The sequence below is a fragment of the Ceratotherium simum genome, chromosome 32 (assembly GCF_057802395.1).
Source record: "Ceratotherium simum simum isolate JZ-2026a chromosome 32, ASM5780239v1, whole genome shotgun sequence".
Classification (NCBI taxonomy): Eukaryota; Metazoa; Chordata; class Mammalia; order Perissodactyla; family Rhinocerotidae; genus Ceratotherium; species Ceratotherium simum.
In genome coordinates this window covers 9,387,010-9,407,548 of record NC_141931.1, presented here as the reverse complement: position 1 = coordinate 9,407,548, position 20,539 = coordinate 9,387,010, and the positions used below count along the sequence as shown (strand labels likewise).

Below are 20,539 nucleotides of genomic sequence, written 5' to 3'. Positions count from 1 at the left end.
GTCTTCTGTATCCAAGGAGGACTCTAGGTCAGCAGAAATAAGCAATGTGTCTTGCGTGTGAAGTGATATTGATAATGACTAGAAAAGGTAACTGTGTGTTGCTGTGCCCTTTAGGTGGCGCCATATCTAACATGTATGCCATGCTGATTGCACGCTTTAAGATGTTCCCAGAAGTCAAGGAGAAAGGAATGGCCGCAGTTCCCAGGCTCATTGCCTTCACCTCGGAGCATGTATGTGTTTCTGTTCTTTCCAAGTTTAAGGGTGTATTCCATAAAGCCTAAGTTGAAGAAATGATATTTGGAAGTGCTTTATCCCCAGAGATTCTCTTTCCAGAAGATGCTTCTTGGGAGTGAATGAGGGGAGAGAATGGCTGAGTGGTACAATGAGATGTCCTCCTTTCTCATTGAAATTCAGGAAAACCCTCAAAGAGAAAGCAGAATGCTTTTACCTCTAGGTCCTACAGTTGATTCTTGTGTAATAATGTTGCCTGTTGGGGGGAAGGGGAGGAAGAGAGAGGGCAGAGTGACTATGAACTCATTTGAACCATTGACGCTGTGCCTACATAACTCAAAACTCCAAATTATCCTGTTGATACAGTCTTTCTGTTTGAAAATTCTGATCAGATATTCTACTTCCATGGTGCCTTGGGCCATTTAAGGTTAACCTTTGGCAGACTTAACCAGGGGTTTTATCACTGTAGAGCAATGGCCTAGTGGTCTGTCACATCTGATCTCTGGGCTAGATCTGTCTCAGCCAAGCATAGGCTCCCATCTACCTCCAGGTTGCTGGCCAGGCAGGACGCTGAGAGCTTGGGTCTTCCTTGTTGAATGCCAGGGCATAGTACTTCATATTCCTTCCTTGGCTTTCAAAGAATTAATGCCATTCTCCCTACTACCACCAAGGCATTGAAACAATGGCCCATCCTGTTCAGCTGTTGAGCTAAATAGCTTTAGCCTGCTAAGCTTTCTAGCTTTCTCTCACGTGCCAGGGTAAAGCAGCACACAAGCTCAAAGCCCACTGCAGTTGTTTGAGCAATGTCTTGGTTCCAAAGTCTCCTGCCACACAGATCCGGCAATGGACCAGAGATACGTTCTTGACAGGCGTTAGTAAGCTTGACCTGCCGTGTAATTCCTGAGATTGTTCCTTGATGATCTCTGCCTCAAAGTAGCCGAGGGTCTGGAAAACGATTGCCTCAGAGAAGATCAAGAAGCCCTCTGATAGTAGGGGAAGTAGGAGGTGGGGGGCGGAGAGAATGGCCTATAGGGAGACTAGGGGTTCCTTATAAGGAGATATCAGTCAGGAGAAGCAGGGAGTCAGAGTGGACCTCAGATCTACTATGGAACTTTTCTTTTTCCTGTTTTAAGTGGTTGTGTGTGTGTGTCTGTGTGTGTGTCTGTCTGTAAGTTCATAACAAGGAAACAGAGCAAGTACAGATTGGAAGTCGGTGAATACAATTCACAACCACAGCAGTAGCCATAGAATTAAAGGAAACTAATTATTTATGTTAACAAATTATCTTTAGCATCTGGTTTTTAGTCATGTTGGAGAATTTTATTTTTTTAATGCCCTTCCTCAATTTATAGGGGTCAAATTTAGCAGAGAAGACTACAGCCTGAAATTATCTAATGTTTTACTGTCCTATTGCAGCGGGAACAAATTACCACAAACTTAGTGGCTTAAAACAACATGAATTCATTATCTTACAGTCCTGGAGGTCAGAAATCTACAATGGGTCAGTCTTCCTTCTAGAGTTTGTAGGGGAGAATCCATTTCCTTGCCTTTTCCAGCTTCTACAGGCTGCCTGCCTTCCTTGGTTCATGGCCACTTCTTCCATCTTCAAAACCAGCAGTGGAGCATCTTCAAATCTCTCTGTCTCTGACCTCTGCTTCCATCACCATGTCTGCTTCTCTGGCTCCGACTCTCCTATCTCCCTCTTTCCCTTATAAGGACCCTTGTGATGACATTGGAGCCACCCAGATAACCCAGGATAATCTCCCATCTCGAGATCCTTAATTTAATTGCATCTGCAAAGTCCCTTTTGCCGTATCATGTAACATACTCACAGGTCTCTGGGATTAGGATGTGGACATCTTTGTGGGTGAGGGCATTATTCAGCCTATCAAGCCTGGTACCCCACCATGAGATAACTTTCATTTCTCAACTTCTCCAAGGGTAGAAAAACATGTTGTAACTTTTTTTCCAAGTACTATTTCCCTGAAGTGGATTTGGATCCCTAAATAGTTAAATGTTACTATATTCTCAGTCTCCAAAAGCCCAGCTGGGGGCCGGCCCCGTGGCTTGGTTGTTGGGTGCGTGTGATCCGCTACTGGCGGCCCGGGTTCGGATCCCAGGCGCGCACCGATGCACCGCTTGTTGGGCCATGCTGAGGCTGCGTCCCACATACAGCAACTAGAAGGATGTGCAACTATGACATACAACTATCTACTGGGGCTTTGGGGAGAAAAAGGGGAAAAAAAGAAAAAAGAAAAAAAGGAGGAGGATTCGCAATAGATGTTAGCTCAGGGCCGGTCTTCCTTAGCAAAAAAAAAGAGGAGGATTGGCATGGATGTTAGCTCAGGGCTGATCTTCCTCCCCCCACCCCCAAAAAAAAAGCCCAGGTGATCTTATATTGGGCACCTCTTTCCTTTGGCTGTCATGCTGTTTCCACAACCTGAAATGAGGTTGTCTCTACCAGCAAGCTGTCCTGTGCTCTCTGGTTTCTACATGAGCTTCTTGGACTCAAGCTTGATGGAAATGGACTTAACATTGCTCAAAAAGCCCAGGTCATGTGGTCTGAGAATAGTTTTGCTGTGCCTTCTTTTCTTGATATTGCAAACTTGGAGTCTCTTTCCTCATTTCCAAGAGACAGAGGGTGATTCAGCTATACAACAACCATTTGACGCTCCCTTCTCCTTCCAGCATCTCTATCCATGCACATAATTATGAAAGAACATTTGAATTATAAACGTTTCCTAAAATATCAATTTGTTCTAAGTCGAAGCTTATTTTTGACAGATGAACTACTTTTCTAATGTACAATGCCTTATATCTGGTGACTATTTGATGGTTTCCATTATGTTTCCAATACATGTAAGCTCATTCGACTGTCATGACAACCTTGTGGGACAGGCAGAACAGAGATCGTTATCAGCATCTTAAAAATGAAGAGGCTACAGTTAGCTAGGTAGGTAGAGCCAGGAGTAAATGGGTTTCCTGACTCCCAGAGCAGCAGGGTCCCTGCCCTGACTACCAGTGCAGAAACCAGATTAAAAGATTCTGTGACAAAGTTTGGTATGCCACAGCTCATCAACCGATTTAATGTTTTATACCTTCCCAAATCAAATTTCCACCAAGAGCTTTTTTCTTAATGTGAAGGTGATGCTAAACTCTTCCTCCCTCCCACGACCAAAAATACCCTCCTGTTATCTCACAGGGCTGGGCTGGAGGGGCGTTCAGAGCTCATTTAAAGCACTCCTTTGTCTCTCTGAACACTGATCCAAACCATTCCGGACAGATGAGCCCTTAAAATTGAGTCCTGCCCTTGAAGCTCCAAGTTAAGAGCTAACGCAACCCCCATGTCTAGTTCCTTCTGGGCTCCAGACCCCAGGGCCCTTCCATTCCATTCATCAATTCATGTAGCTCCCTCCAGCTTCAGGCCAGGCCATCTATTCCCTTAGTCTTTTTGGATTTTACAACCATTGTGTCTCCACAAGTCCCAGAAATAGATCTCTCACAGGCTGAAGAAAGAAAATTACCAAGACATGTCTCTAATGCCTTTTCTTCCAGCTAAACAATGTCCATCTTTGCAGGGAGATTCCTTTCCTGAATCCCTTGACCTGCATACAGAAAGGTAGTGAGCGAACTGCTGTGTGGATCCAGTTGGGGCAGGGGGGCAGGCCAATGGCGGAGGCAGGAGCTGCTTCAGGTATTGTCTCTCTTCATGCTCTTTGAGAGTTTCCAAGGCCCAAGACTTTTGGAAAATCAAATGAGAGCCTTAAAAAACACTTAACCTCAGTGCCTGGGACATAGAAAGCTCTACATAAATATTAGCTAATTAAAAAAAAAAAAAACACCACCTTGTTTTATAGATGAAGAAACCACACCCTAGAGGTAGGAGATGCTTTGCCCAAGGTTTCCTAGCCAGTCAATGGCTGAGTCAGATATAGAGCCTCAGTTTCCCAGTGATGTCAACACTGCTCTTTCAACTACTGGATTGGATGACCTGAACACCACTCTCTAGCTGGCTGCTCTAAATTCACTTGTAGATCTTTTCTCAAATCCTATTTTCCCCATGTTGGTTATTCTAGTGCTAATATAATTTCCTGATCTATTGAACCAGGTCAAGTTACTGTCTTTTCTTCTATTCTGAGCACTGAGTTTATAACTTGATGTGTTTAGAACCATATAGATGGATATGGCATTGAGAAACTGTCATCTTCCCACATCCAACCAGAAACTTCATTTAGGAGAGGAAGGGTCATCTTTTGTTTTCTAAATGATCCTTCACTCTGTCTCTATTGCACCCCTCCAAAGCTACCTATCTCTTTTCTGGCTACCAAAATAGACTAGATTTTTCCATAGCTCATAAGGAGGACAAGCTATTAAATTTTTCTGTTTGTTCAATTCAACATTTTTCTTGAAATTTTTTTCTTTTCTTTTTGTGAGGAAGATCAGTCCTGTGCTAACATCTGCCAATCCTCCTCTTTTTTTGCTGAGGAAGACTGGCCCTGGGCTAACATCCGTGCCCACCTTCCTCCACTTTATATGGGACGCCACCACAGCATGGCTTTCCAAGCAGTGCGTCGGTGCACGCCCGGGATCCGAACCAGCAAACCCTGGGCCACCGCAGCGGAGCGCGCGCACTTAACTGTTTGCGTCACTGGGCCGGCCCCTTGAAATTTTGAATAAGACTAAATCAAACAAATAGTATTGCTACGAAGAACATTAGAAGTAAATATATCACTGAGTTGAAACAAGAAATAGCATTTAAGCTATGGGTAAAGAGTTCCAAGATTATTTTCCTCCAAAATGTAGAGTCACAAAATCTCAGAATTGAAAGGGATCTTAAAGATTGCCTGGTTCAATACTCATCCTTTGCTGAAATCTCGTCACCTTCACCAAAACTTCAGTGATAGAAAAGCTTGCCAAAAGTTAATCTGATGAGTTTTAGATTCTTTCCTGAAAGTAGGTTTAGAGGTAAGCTAAGATCCCAGCTCAATAATTCACATCTCTAGCTCTGAATCCTTTCGAAGCACAAACCATGAGTTTAATTCCAAATTTCTCTTATTAACTCATATTACACAAACTCTTCCAGAAATAGCGTCAATGAAACAGCATTATTGTATATAGGAAAAATGTTCTTCAAAATAATAGCCGACACTGGGATCTTTTAGGCCAGTCACCATAACTAACTCACTCCACTCTTCACATGCCAGGCCCAGCTCATGCCCACTCTCCTGGAACCTGTCACCAATGTTCTGCCCAGGCCCCTCATGGCCTCAGCCCACTTCTGTGGGGAAGTGATTCTCATGATTGCTTTAGAAAGATGATTTTCACATAACAACACTATTTGAGAGGGTTTCAATTCCAAAAATAGATCTCCTTTCTGTTAAAAAAAAAAAACTGAACCATGACCCAGGCAGCTTGGAAAAAGATAGCTCCCATGTAATGCTTCCCATTAGACAGAAACAGGCTGACAGAACTTTCAGTAAGAGAAATTGTGAGCTAAATTCAGTTTACCTTTAGCACCCCTGCTCCACCTCTGCACACCTACCTCCTTTGCATTTCAGGGCCCTCAGCGCCTTTTTCTATCTACCCAATCCCTTCAAAACCTGCTCTCAGGAAAGAACGTGAGAGCCATGTAAATGACTGTAAAACCTAAGTGTTGCCTCTCCTGGGGGTATTTCCATTGCAATAGGAGACAAAGGAATGAGGCAGTCAGGCACCAGTGCAGCCACTGGGCAGTGAGAGGTTTTCTTTATGTCTTCCTTCATTCACCCAGTGCTGCCAGGTGCCAGGCATCGCCTCCGGCCCTGGGGAGACAGCAGTGAGCAGAACAGACCCAGTGCCTGCACTGGGGAGAAGAGAAGAACAAGGAAAGGATGGTCACCCCTCCCAGTGCCCCTGAGATCACGTTCCATATCGGGTGACTGACTCTCCCTTGCTCCAAGTGCCAGGTCAGGAGTGACTGGATAGCTTTACTTTTCTTTGGGTTAGTGGATAAAACCCATAAGCTTTGGAAGTGACTAGAAATGATGGCAGGCCCTGCTCTGCCACCTTGCAGGGCATGACCTCAGATTAGCTACTTTATTTCTTCCTCGTCTGTAAAATGGGGATTGCGATACCTAGTTCACATGGTTGTTGGGAGGACGAAGTGAAATAATACCCGTCAAGGGTGGAGCAGAGTGCCTGGCCTTCGGTAAGCACTCCGCGAATGGCAGGAACATTGCTATTAGAACCAGCCACCCACTCGTGCCCCACCTGGAGGAAGAGCTGAGTCTGTCCAAGAGGCAAGATGGAGGCAGCAGGGAGAGTGGTGAGTCAGAGGACATGTCTGGGGGCAAATTAATTCCCTAAAATGGATGTGCCCCCTCTCCCAAAATACCAGAGCAATACTCAAGGATTCACAGCCCTGGGAGAGATTGGATCCTCTATTGTTACTTGTATGATTTTGAGATTTCCCTGCCTACAGATGGCATATGTTTATTTTAAGACATAAAGCGAATTGACGTGAATTTTGTTTGAGGATTTCAAACTTCTGCTCAAGGTAACTAGGGAGACCTGAGGATGCTATCACATTAGGTTGCAGGTTGGGAGAATGAGAAGGGCCACAACTTTGTGAGCACCATTGAGAGCTGGGCGATCATAGCTACTTCACATATGACACCCCCACTTCTCACACCAACTTGCCAGAGAGGAATTCTTCTTTGCAGCTGAGCAAACACTGGCTCAGAATGAGACAGTAACTTGCCTAAATAAAGCCAGGTGTCGCACTCAAGTCATTTCATCTCAAATGACCTCTTTCCATTACGCATTTCATTTCACTCTTCTCAGGATCCTGAAATCATGGAAATATTTACTTTCCATTGAGTGATCACTGTGACTGAATACTTGCCGAGTTCTGATGTTCACATCTGTCACCAAATATCATCCTTGGATCTCTTTTCATGTCAACTTAATCCTGGTGCACACTCTTCCTTTCTTCTAATGCTTACTTAGGGCACAAGCTCACAGTGCAGTGACTTTAAACTAGAGAGCTGAGTGTGAACAATCAGGTAGCAGCTTCACAGAAATACGTGTGTGCAGATCCACATCACCACAGAATCATATGGAGTCTCTAAGAACACGGTTGGGTGATCCCCTTCCGCTCCAAATCATAATAATGAGCAATCAGTGCTCCCACCATCCCTAATGCTCTTGTTCTCATGCATTCTTACTCTGGATAATATCAGCCCACTCAAACCCAGAAAGCCTGCTTATTTTTTCAATTACAGTTATTTTATAACTATAAAATCCCATACTTATTTGCACATATTTTAAATGTCAGCAGAATCATGTAGCTTGAATGTAGATTACTTATATTTTTTTTAGAAAAGAGAGAAGTTAATCTTCCACCAACTTTGAATTTTTCATTTAGTATAAGATAAAGATCATATGGGTGCTAATATCTATTACCTTTGAATAAAAATATGATTTAGTTCTAAATAAGCGCTAGATTCTATCAGGGGTCTATTATTACTTTTCCAAAATCAGGGGAGGCGGGGAGGTAAGCAGGATATTCATTAGCTCATTCCCCAGCCATTCTGTTGATGAACATCTGGTTATTACAAGAGTCTTGATGATCTGGGGACACATCTGAATCCTTGTAGCTTCCAATGTTTGTTCATGATTTTGCCTTCCGAAGCCACCCAGAGTAGTCTAGCTCTCTACTTCCTCCTTGGCACAGCCCTTCAGTTACGAAGGCCACCCATGCCACGTGACCCTCATGCCCTCTGCTCATGACCAAGGGTCCTCTGAGCTCTCTCTAGACACCTGCTTTCCAGGCTCCTAAGCATACAGGAGGTTGCTGTTCAGATGCTGCTCTGCTCTGATTCATCAACAAGTGGTTCCATGAAACGTGGTGCCAAGGATTAAAAATGATTCTCCACGTGTTGCCTCCCCAGCAGAGAGACATGCCATTTAAGCTGTCTTCACTGTTTCTTCCTCATTAGGTACTGTCTTTTTTTTCTCTCTAGTTCCTTCCTCTCCGTGGGTCCCTTGCTATTTATGGATAACATTTAGCTATTTCCCTGCTCCTTTTCCTGAAAATATAAACAGACTCAGTGTTTGGTACCTAATTTTCTTTTTCATGCCTCGTATCACTTTTGTTCTCCATCTTGCAGCTTTCTATTTGGGCATGTGTTTTTCTTTAAGTGTGTGGCATTTGGAACAGTGATCAATTATCCTAGGTAATTGCTCCTCATTTGAGAATCCCTATTCTTTCTCATTTAAGACCAAACAAGACGACTTCCTCTCATTGACCAGGTGCGCCAGATCTCTTACTTATCCCCAATTTGCCATTTGGCAGTTTAGTGCTTACGAGCTCATTCACTGGGGGGCCTAATCTGAGTAGGTTGTGCTTGCTCAGTGGGGCAGCTGGCTCCTCTGTTCTGTGCCCTCCTGGCAGGGACAGACTTAGCGCTGTTTTCCTCTGAGCTCCTTCTCTTCGGGGTCGCCCAGGGAACTGCTAACTACGCAAGAGAGAATACTGTTTTTTTGGTGGGCGAGCTATGCATCTTTACAAACCCAATTAAGCTTTCTCTCCTAGTTTCCAGGTATCTTGGTAACGGTTGTCCACTTTGTCTTTCTGAGCTTGTAAAATGAGGCTAATGGCCCTTTCTCATTACTTCTTAGCTACACTGGGCTTTTTAAATGCCTCTGTTCAGTGCCTCATTTACTGGTTTACATTATTTGCTGCTGTTATAAATATAATTTCCTCTTGCTTATGAGACACACTCCTAAAAATATGTGTGTTAACAGTTCCTATGCTGCCTATTTAAGATTTCAGATGAGTCAAAAGTGGGCATTTGAAGACAGAGTACTCTCTAGAACCATAACTTAAAATTCCAGTCAGCAACCCTTTGGAGATGTAAATTGAGGAAGCAGCTCTCCCTTTGGACAGCTTAATGATCTGTAGTTAATAGTAAGAGGCTGCTGGGCAGATGCAGTACAGCTGGGCTAGGTTAGCCTTTTTCAGCTCTCCAAATTGCACAGTGATTACAGCCATTGAGATTCAGAATCCTACCCAGAATCAATAACCAAAAGCACAAACAAAGATTTGGCAGTGGCTTGTTAGTGTGGCCTTTTTCCGCACGCTGTTCTGCCCAAGCCGGGCACTGATGCCTCCTTCCTGAGCCCACCCCAGGCTGGGGAGTCACCTGCACAACAAATAGCCCCTCCAACAAGTCTGGGATGGAGTGCTGGATTTAAGGCTAATTTCTCCTCCTTCTTGAGTGCACACAGTTTCATTAACTTGAGAGAAACTGAGTGTAATTTCTTGGAAGTAAAATATAAGTCTGTGAGCCATAAATACATAGCTGCTGGAGGCACTTGATATGTTCTCATGCCTTGTATGTAACACTGGCTTGGATTACTGTGTGTTGGGGTAGCAGGTCCATTTACAATTTCCAGGGTCTTATTATCTTCACTCAAAAGCCCAAGTGAATTCAACAACAACAACAAAAAAACAAACAACCTCATTTAAAAATGGGCAGAGGACTTGCATATCTTCTCCAAAGAAGATATACAAATGGCTAATAAGTGTATGAAAAGATGCTCAAGGTCACTAATCATTAGGGAAATAAAAGCAAAAACATAATGAGGTGTCACCCCATACCCAGCAGAATGACTGTTATCAAAAAACAGAAAATAACAACTATTGACAAGGATGTGGAGAAATTGGAACCCCTGTGCATTGCTGGTAAGAATGCAAAATGGCGCACTGCTATGGAAAACAGTATGGCAATTCCTCAAAAATAGGATTACCATATAATCCAGCAATTTCACTTCTGGGTATAAACCCAAAAGAATTAAAAGCAGGGCTCAAAGAGATATTTGTACACCCACATTCATAGCACCATTCATCCACAATGGCCAAAAGATGGAACCAACCCAAGTATCCATTCATGGGTGAATGGAAAAACAAAATGTGGTGTATACATACAATGAATATATATATAATTCAGCATTAGAAAGGAATGAAATTCTGACACATGCTACAACATGGATGAACCTTGAGGACATTATGCTAAGGGAAATAAGCCAGTCACAAAAGGACAAATATCTATGGTTTCACTTATATGAGGTACCTAGAGTAGCCAAATTCATAGAGATAGAAAGTAGAATGGTGATCTCCAGGGGCTGGTGGGAGGGAGGAATGGGGAGTTGTTTAACGGGTACAGAGTTTCAGTTTTGCAAGATGAAAAGAGTTCTGGAGATGGATGGTAGTGATAGTTGCACAACAATGTGAATGGACTTAAGGTCACTGAATTGTATACTTGAAAATGGTTAAGATGGTAAATTCCATGTTATGTGCATTTCACCACAATTAAAAAAACCCCAACTGAAGGATGCCATCTTTTCTCAGCAATCCTGGCTTTGGAGAGACACATTAGAAATAAAAGAAGAAAAGAAAAAAACCGCGAAGGGAGTCGTTCTTGACTTTATATGCAACTAATTACAAATATGCTTTTTTTTTACAGAGTCATTTTTCTCTTAAGAAGGGAGCTGCAGCCTTGGGGATTGGAACAGACAGTGTGATTCTGATTAAATGTGATGAGAGGTAAGCATGAATCGGCAACCCTTGTGGGTTAGCAATTTGCAAATTCCAGACATCTACCTTTTAGTCTGAAAACAGGGATGACTGTGGGGCCGCAAACCTCCTCTATCCCGGCCGCTGCCGTTCTCTGCTTCTCTTTCACATGGGCTCTTGCTTGGAGTCCTGGGACCTTGTTTCTCAATGCCACAAAGGCTTTCCCAGCTCTTGACAGAATCAGAACCTTTGTTAAATCAATCAAAACATTCTGCGCCAAGAAGGTGCAGAAGGACAGTCGTCACCTGAGCACTCAAGCAACACCCAGCATTTGAGCACTGATTCACGGAGGTGCCATCATTCTGGGCACCATGGACTGCATGAACTCGAGGGAGTGATTACAGAAGGGGGGAGAGTTTAGTGAGCAGGCGGTAAATAATGCCCCAGCACCTCATTCACTTTGCGCTGGATCTAAAGAGCTCTCTTAGGGAAAATCCCTGTCTTAATTGGCACCCACCCCTCCTAGGTACCCTGGAAATGGGTGGAGGGGAGATTAAGAGCATATCCAGGTATCCATGTAAATTTTCACTAGCCTATTGCCCTGGAACCTGTAAAAAATTAAATCCAGTCTTTAAAGAATTGAGAAAGAAATTTCACTGAATTAAAAGGAAGGCACTCAATTAACCATCTGTTTATTCATACGTATCTGTTAGGCATTTTTGATTGCCTAGCATGTCATGAGGCTCCGGAAAAGCCTAAGGCATAATCCCAGTTTCCTGAAAGTATATGATTGAGGGGGGCAGATGTAGCATCAGAAGGAGACAGTTACATGGCTGAGTTGTGTGGCACAGGGTTCAGACTCTGTATGTTGGTCAGGCTTGGAACGTTTCATGCAGCAGGAGGGTCTCAAGCTGGATTTTTTGTTTGTTTGTTTGTTTTTGTGAGGAGGACTAGCCCTGAGCTAACATGCGATGCCAATCCTCCTCTTTTTTGCCAAGGAAGATTGGCCCTGGGCTAACATCCGTTCCTCTACTTTATATGGGACACCGCCACAACACGGCTTCACAAGCAGTGCCTCGGTGCGCGCCTGAGGTTCTGAACCTGCGAACCCTGGGCCACAGCAGTGGAGCATGCGCACTTAACCGCTGCACCACCGGGCCAGCTCCTTAAGCTGGATTTTTAAAGGTTAAAGTTGACTTGGATGGGTGGAGGGGAAGATGGGAGCAATTACAGAAGACTGAATACCACAAGCAAAGCCACAGAAGTAGGCATGAGCTTGTGGGGCTCAAGGAGCCAGGCCTGACCAGAGGCGTGGGGGGGAGGGGACAGCCATGGCAGACTCCGTTGGCCACGTGGGATTATGAAAGCTCAAAAAACCAAACCGATGAATGACCATATCTCCCTCTGGGAGGTAAAATTACAAGGGCTTGTCACTTTCTTGTTCACACTTTCTATATTGCCTGATTTTGTTTAATTGTTCGCAATGAACACACATTAATTTTACAATCAGAAAAAAAAAGTGGTTTTGTTTTTCCTTTGGGGGAGAGAATGCTTAATTTAGCATCTGAGCTTGATGGGTCTGGAAACTAGGTAACTTGCAAGCATTTTTATCCAAGAAGGGCGTGAATGAAAGCACCCTTCAGGAAGCAAGGAAGAGGAGAGCCTCCGATAGTGAGGCCAGGCGAGAGGCTCTAGCAGTGACACGGGTGTGAAATGACAAAGGACTGGAGTGAGGCGGACACGTTTGGAAAAACAACTGCCTTATATTTTTAAGGCTACCTGTGTTCCTCACTATCAGGTACTTAAGAATTGAGATTTGAGGAGAAAACTGGCAAAAAAAACAATTACTAACTGTGGATGAAGGTTTAGATGACTTTAACATTTTTCTTAATCTGTAGCCAAACTGTTATAAGTAAGGAGCCTAGAATTCAGGGAAGAATCGCCTCGGCAGGCCCTGTCTTCCTAACTGGCTTAGTTAGCAGATATCTCAAGTTGAATCCCAGGGGGCTGAGAGATAAGCTGGGAGTACGGAGGGGGCTCTTGACTCCACTCCTTATGGCGTCAGTATTGCTGCTTCTACTCCTGTGAAAACCAGGTTGTGACAGTGGGAGTGGCCTTGGGGTGAGTCCACCAAGACGGTCAGCCAGGTACTCATGGGAGCAAAAGGCTGGCCTGAGGATAACCGACTGTCTGAAGGCAGCATCATGCTCCAAAGAGAGGTGCAGCCTGGAAGAAGGAAGAGCAAGAAGGAAAAGCGAAAGAGTTGCAGGGAAAGGGACCCCAGACAGGGCGGCCAGGACAGAGGCCAAAAGGTGCCCGTCATTCATCAACAGCAGACAAAGGAGCAGAAAGCCGAGAATGCTAGAAAACCAGAGCGGTCTAGAATCAATGACTGGCTATGTGGCCTCAAATTTTAAGGTCAAAGAATTTTATTTCAACAATGTTAGAAGCCATTAGAAAAACTAAAGCACAATGCTAAAAATTATTGTTGTTTCAGAAAATACCTCACTATCCGCTGCCCCCCTCATGCACCCATTTGGAGGGTACAGAGGGAAGGGGGTCTTCAGGCGGCTAGGGCTGGGGGCGCTTTTTCTCCTTCTGCTCATGAGCCTTGTGGGATGGGGAAGGGAGGAGGGAGCAATATAGGAGGAGGAGGAAGAAGACAGAAAAAAAGAAAGACAAAAAAGGATAAGAAATAAAAGACGGGAGAAATAAGGCCCAGGAGAAAAAAATTTGTGCTGGAAGCGTGAAGTGAAGCGAGGAGGAGGGACATGGGAGGGAAATGCAGGTGGGAGCAGGAAACCCAGGAGAGCTTTAAAAGGAATAAATGATCATTTTCACCATCTAAAAAGCAATTCATGCTTACTTTAATAAAATAGAAAATAACCGGGAAAAATCATAGTTCCGCCACCAAAAGGTCATCACTAATACCACACTGGGGTCTAAAAATCTCTTTTTAAGTGTAAAGTTTTGTTCTTTTTTTTTCTTTTTTTAATTTACGTATTTGTGATCATGTTTCTTTTTCTAACTAGACAGGTAACATAAATGTTTTTTCCATATTTTTACAAACACACTTCACTACATAATATTTGAGGAGTGACTCTGTCAGAAAGCACAATAGGACTTGGAGGAGCTGGCTCTGAGCTGGACTGTTGGCATTCAGCTCTCAGCTCCAGCATGAGGTTGGGCGAATGCCTCTCTGTGCCTCAGAAAGTGCCTTTCTTTACCGGAAATTCATAGAGTTGTTCTGAAGTTTCAATCTTCAGAACAATTGTGCTGGCAAATGTAAAATGCTAAAAATGACACCTAGACCAGAGCAAGCACAAAATATTAGCCCTCTCCTGCACATGTCTATATTTTGGGTGTTGCTGTTATAAATAACCTTTCTATCCTTCAGTGAACATTCTTATGTGCCCAGGCCTTCTCCATTTATGATTATTTCCTAGTATAATTGATAACTTAAACTATATGAACCTTCTTAAGGAAAGTGGAACATCAGGCCAAATTGCCTTTCAGAAGGTTTCACCAATTCATTTTCCTAGCAGTATTGTATGAGAGCATGTTGAAAAAAAAAGTTAAATCTGTGTTGTAGTTACATGTAGTCTTTAATTCTATATTGATAATTCACATCATCTGTGTACCATGAGTTTAAGACTGAGAGCCTGGCCTTAGTGGCTTAAGTGAAATTGAAGTGTTTGGGTTCAGGAGTCAAGGAGAGGCCTTAGACTGTCATTTGTAGCCACTATTCCAGTCAGAATCAGTGAAAACACTCTTGGCAGCCATTTTGGTTTTATTACTATGTCCTTGGGAAAGTCAGATGTGCAGTTCAGAAAATCACTGGAGGCTGACAAAGTGCATACCTACGTGCTTGTTTTTCCAGTGTACCTTGCAGAGTTCATCCAGGCTTTGCAAAACATGAACCTGGACCTCCTCTCTGCGGCTTTCATTTCTTAACGGTTACTCTTTCCAACTCGCACACTAGTCTATCAGTTGCTGGGGTGACAGGTTTTATCAGGTTCTGCAGACAGTTGACCTAGAAGGAAGCTCACAGATGAAGGGCAATATCCTAGTGAAGGAGGACAGCATGTGCCTTTCTAACAACATGCCCAAAGACGCATGTGGAAGAAGATTCCATGAGATACTGTCCCTCAATTAGCAGTCACAGGGGCTCAGTTTGGTGACCTATTTAAAGTGAAACATGGTTCTCAGTGAAAACGAATAAAGAGAAACATATAGTCAATCTTCATTGGTTTGGAATAGGTTCTCTCAGAGTTGAAAGTCAAAAAGTATTTTAATTTTATTATATATACTCTAATAAGTAAAATAAGATAAGGTAACAGAAAACTTCAGTTCACCATGGCTTACACTTTAATGGAAGTATCATAACTAAAAAGAGTATTCTATTTTGTAAAAATTAATTATTAAATTTAAGAGAGGAAAATGTGTTAAATGACCTTGATTTCATAAGTTCTAGTTTAAGAGTTCCCTTTCCTTGTTAGCAAAAATTTGAATATTCACAGTGATAGGATTAATGAATTTTACTTTTGTCATTGGGTCTAATATTTGCAAAATTTGAATTAGTGGAATTTAAATTAATTATGCATTGATGTGTCTAAGGATAGAGAAGAAAAATCTGAGCCAATATCTAGAAGAAAGTAAACATTTGTGAAACAAAACTGAGTGATATTTCAGAATTGGATTAGGCCACTGCGCAAAAAAATGTTTCCCAAAGGTTCAGGCAAAGGAGGAGGACAGAAAACTTCTCTTCTATGGATGATAATTTGGAAGAATACAAAGTTCCCATATGATGGAAGTGGGGGCCTGTGAGCTGCTTCTTTTGGCTGTAGGCAGTGGCCTTGGTTGGGAACACAGTGGCGGACAAGGTAGACATAGTCACAAATGCTGTAAAACTTAGTCTGGTGTGCAGAAGGCAGACTTTGAAACAAGCCATGGAGATGAGAGAAGATGGCCTGTTCAAGGAACTGAAAAGAACTTCTGGGGGGAAGTGGTCAGAATGTCCTTGTCATGAGGGACCTTATGAGCCATATTAAGCTGTTTGGACTTTAGGCTGAAGACATGGGACATCACTGAAGGGTTTTGAGCAGGAGAGCTACACCGTATTTTTGCATTAGAAAGATCACTTCAAATGCAGAATGAAGTGTGGGTTCGAGGCTGGCAGCCGGTGGCTGTGGTAGTGATATGAATAGGAGATGGTGAATGGTGGTCTGATTCGATGCAGAGCAGTGGAGATGGAGTGCTGGAATTAGTGGGAATTATTGAGTGATTGGTGTGCAGGTTGAGAGATGAGTCAAGGATGAATGGCAGGCTTCTGGCTTGCCAGCTAAGTCTATGTGGTGCTATTCTCTGAGATAAGGAACACTGACTAAAGTGAAAAGTTCAGATTTGGAGATGTTGAGTTTGACGAGCTTATGAGACAGCCAAGTGAGGGTGTCAGGTAAGCAATTGGGATTATGAGGCTGGAGCTGAGAAGATACATAATGGAAGCTATGTAGAGTGGGCCTAGGAAAGGACCCTGAGGAGCATCCATATTTCAGGGACAGGCAGAGTCAGAGGAGCCTACAGTGGAGACTGAGAAGGAGCAGCGAGAGTTGTTGGAGGAGACTCAGGAACTGGGGCCATGAGGGCCGTGAGAGTGTTTCTAGCAGTGGTTAACAGTATCAGATGCTAGCAATAGATGATATGAGGTCGATAACCGCCCATCAGCTTTACTTATAAGGAGGGGGCTGGTGAGCTTGGCAGGAGCAGTTTCAACGGAGGGGTGAGGGCAAGAGGCAGTTTGCAGTGGGTTGAAGAGTGAGTGGGAGACAAGGAAAGAGAGAGCAGATACAGGCAGTGTCTCTGGAGGTCGAGCCACGAAGGGGGGGAGGTAGGGCAGAAGCTGGAGAGGATGGTGAGTCCAGGATGGCTTTTGGTCTTGCTTTAAGGAGAAGGGCTTAAGGCATATTTACCTGTGAGGTGAAGGACTTGCTAGAGAGGAAATGTGAATTAGATGCAAAAAAGAAGGGATAAAACAGATAGCAGAGGTTTCATTCCCCTAGTAGACTTCCTTACTCTTTTGGCTGAAATTGTGTAGGATCTTTCTCTGAGGAGCTCACAAGACCTCTGAAATTATGTCACATTATACAATTGGAAGGAAACAAGGGGAACAAGAGAACAGAAGTGGTGACGAAAGGGCAGGGGAAAGGTTTAGAGAGGACTGGTGAGGAGGGGAGGGGCCCGAGCCCTGGGCTCACACTGTGTGGACAAGCTGCTAATGGATTTCAATTCAGAAACCCTGAGGGTTGGAAAGAGTCTTGGACATTAACTCATCCTATCTTTTTTTTTTTTTTCACTTTGTATTTTTGTGAATAATTTCAAACTTAAGAAAAATTGCAATAGTAACAAGAACTCTCATATACCCTACACCCAAATTCACCAATTGTTAACATTCTGATGTATTTCCTTTATCATTCTCTTTCTCTCCATCTATGTAATTCAATGCTACATATTGAATGTAATATTACAATATTCCATATATAAATTGTATGCATATTATGGATATAATTTTTTTCTGAACCATTTGAGAATTCCTTGCAGACATCATGCCCCTTTACCCCTTAATACTTCAATTTGGATTTCCTAAGAACAAGGATATTCACTTATGTAATCACAGTATGATTATCAAAATCAGGAAATTTGACATTGACACAAGACTGTTATTTATTTATTTTTTTGTGAGGAAGATCGGCCCTGTGCTAACATCTGCCAATCCTCCTCTTTTTGCTGAGGAAGACTGGCCGTGGGCTAACATCCATGCCCATCTTCCTCCACTCTATATGGGATGCCGCCACAGCATGGCCTGCCAAGCGCTGCGTCGGTGCATGCCCGGGATCTGAACCCGAGAACCCCGGGCCACCGCAGCGGAGCACACGCACCTAACCACTTGCGCCACCGGGCTGGCCCTAAGACTGTTATTTCATCTACACACCCTATCCAAATTTCATCAGTTGTCCCGACAATGTCCTTTAGTGCTCTTTTTTCCCCAGTCCAGGATCACACATTACATTTAGTTGCCATGTGTCTTTAGTCTCCTTTAATCTGGAACACTTCCTCATCCTTCCTTTGTCTTTCATGACATGGATATTTTTGAAGAGTATAGACCATTGATTTTGTAGCATAGTTCTTAACTGGAGTTCATCTGATATTTCCTCATGATTACATTCCAGTGAAGCATTTGGGGTGGAATTCCAGGGAGGTGCTGCTTGCCTTTCTCAAGTGCACCTCATCAGGAGGTTTGTCGCATTGTCAGTAATGTGCACTTTCACCATTTGATTAAGAGGGCATCTGCCAGGTGTCTCCACTGTCTCCAACAGTACGATGACTGTTGCCTCCTTTGCAGTGAAGAAGTATCTGGTAGGGAATGCTTTGAGACTATGTAAATACTCTGTTCCTCCTGAAACATTCACTCACCAGTTTAGCATCCATTGACAATTCTTGCCTGAATTACGATTATGATGTTTGCAAAATAGTGATTTTCAAACTCCATCATTCCTTCTACATTTATTAGTTCCTTTCATTCTCCTATAAGGAAGAGCTCTCCCTTTCTCTCTCTTTCTCTCTCTCTCTTTCTCCTGTTCTCTCTCTCTCTCTCTGTTATTTATTATCACTGTGGACTCACAGATGCTTGTAGAAATTAATTCTCTCTAGCACTCTCTCCCACTTTCTCCCCCTTCTCTTCCGTGTCTCCATCTCTCACTCTTCCCTTCAGGGTTTCCTTTAAATTATCTAAATTACTAGTAAATTGCTGTAAAACCTTACAGAAAATAAATCTGACCAAGATCTGTGACCTGGTTGGGACAGGACTAGAAGAGTCACTGGCCTTCCTTGCTCCCATGTAATACAAGAATTCTGTTAGCTATTTTGAACAATACTTTTATACCACAAAAATTATTTATGCTTTCACATACATTTTAGTTTTTTCTTTTAACATATCCCTTAGCTTTATAAATTACAGTAAGCTTACATTTCTCTGTGCTTGTTAAGCACTGCACTTTATCATACAATCAATTTAAACAACTGAAAGTATAAATAATCTGGGTTATTATACTCTTATTAAATTAGCTGAATTGTGATCAGTGCCTAAAGGCAGTTAGGGAAGCTAATTAACTCTTTCAGGTCCTTGGGGGCTATCTAGTGCCCTGTAACAGACAGACTTCACAGAGACCTTGAATCAATTATTATTGAGCAGGGCTGTGGCAAGCCCTCTGAGTGTCATACTTCCTAGGGGTTTAGATGCAGGGAACTTTGAGGTTCTATGGTGTGCGTGCTTCATTATGTCCCATATCAGGAAGGATGATAAAATAATAATAGCTGACGCTTACTGAGTGTTTATTATGTGCTAGGCACAGTCTCCAGCACTTTACACAATTGATCTAAATAATTCATTTATTAGAGACACAAAAGAGTATATTCCCTCACATGTACCTGGTGCTGACATAGTTTGTGAAGTTTCTGTATACACAATAATCCTAAACAGTATGGTAAGTTCTCCTTTCTCCATCTGACTCATAACCCCAGCAGAGGTGCGTCATGTCCAAGTTCACATAGCTGGGAAGTGAAGAATCAGGGCTTGGACTCAGAAAGGAACTGCTAGTGTTCGCTAGTTAAACATGGTCCCTTCTCTCCCCTCCCCCAGATTGTTTTATTGTGGTAAAATACACCTGAAATTTACCATCTTAACTATTCTTAGGTATACAGTTCAATGATAGGAAGTACATTCATATTGTTGTGCAACCATCATCACTATCTTTTTCTAAAACTCTTTTCATCTTGCTAAACTGAAACTCTGTACCCATTAAAACAACATCTCTCCATTTCCCCTTCCCCCAGTCCCTGGCGACCACCATTCTACTTTCTGTCTCTATAAATTTGACTACTCTCGGTACCTTACTCTTTTTTGTCTTTTTGTGATTAACTTATTTCTCTGAGCATACTGTCAGGGTTCATCCATGTTGTAGTGTATGTCAGAATTTCCTTCCTTTTTAAGGCTGAATAATATTCCATTGTATATAAATACCACTTGAGTTGCTCCCACATTTTAGCTATTGTGAATAATGCTAGTGTGAACATAGGTGTACAAATACCTCTTCAAACCCTGCTTTTAATTATTTTGGGTACATATCCAGAAGTGGAATTGCTGGATCATATGGTGATTCTATTTTTAATTTTTGAGAAACTGACATACTGATTTCCATAGCAACTGCACCATTTTACATTTCTACCAACAGTGCACAAGGGTTCCAATTCCTCTACATTTGTGCAAACACTTGTTATTTTTTTTATAGTAGCCATCCTAATGGATGTGAGGTGGTATTTCATTGTGGTTTTGACTTTCATTTCCCTAATGATTAGTGATGTTGAGCAACATTTCATCTGCTTATTAGTCATTTATACATCTACTTTGGAGAAATGTCTATGTAAGTCCTTTGCCCATTTTTAAAAATTAATTTCACTTGTTTATTTTTACTTATTTTGAAGAAGTATTTTTCCAGCTTTATTGAAGTAAAATTGACAAATAAAAATTGTAAATATATAAGATGTACCAAGTGATGATTTGACATATGTATACATTGTAAAATCATTGCTGCAATCAAGCTAATTAACACATCCTTCACCTCACACAGTTACCATTTTTGTGTGTGCACACTGAGAACACTTAAGATTTACTCTCTTGGCAAATTTCAAGTATAC

The 20,539-nt window shown here is 42.6% G+C and overlaps 1 protein-coding gene across 1 annotated transcript in view; it reads left to right on the top strand.

The window, feature by feature from the left end:
- GAD2 (glutamate decarboxylase 2) overlaps positions 1-20,539 on the top strand; it is a 72,424-nt gene that overhangs the window by 11,713 nt on the left and 40,172 nt on the right. Inside the window, exons 7-8 of the mRNA XM_004425287.3 lie at positions 115-230; positions 10,740-10,819. Coding sequence (XP_004425344.1) covers positions 115-230; positions 10,740-10,819 — 196 coding nt within the window. The remainder of the gene's footprint in view (positions 1-114; positions 231-10,739; positions 10,820-20,539) is intronic.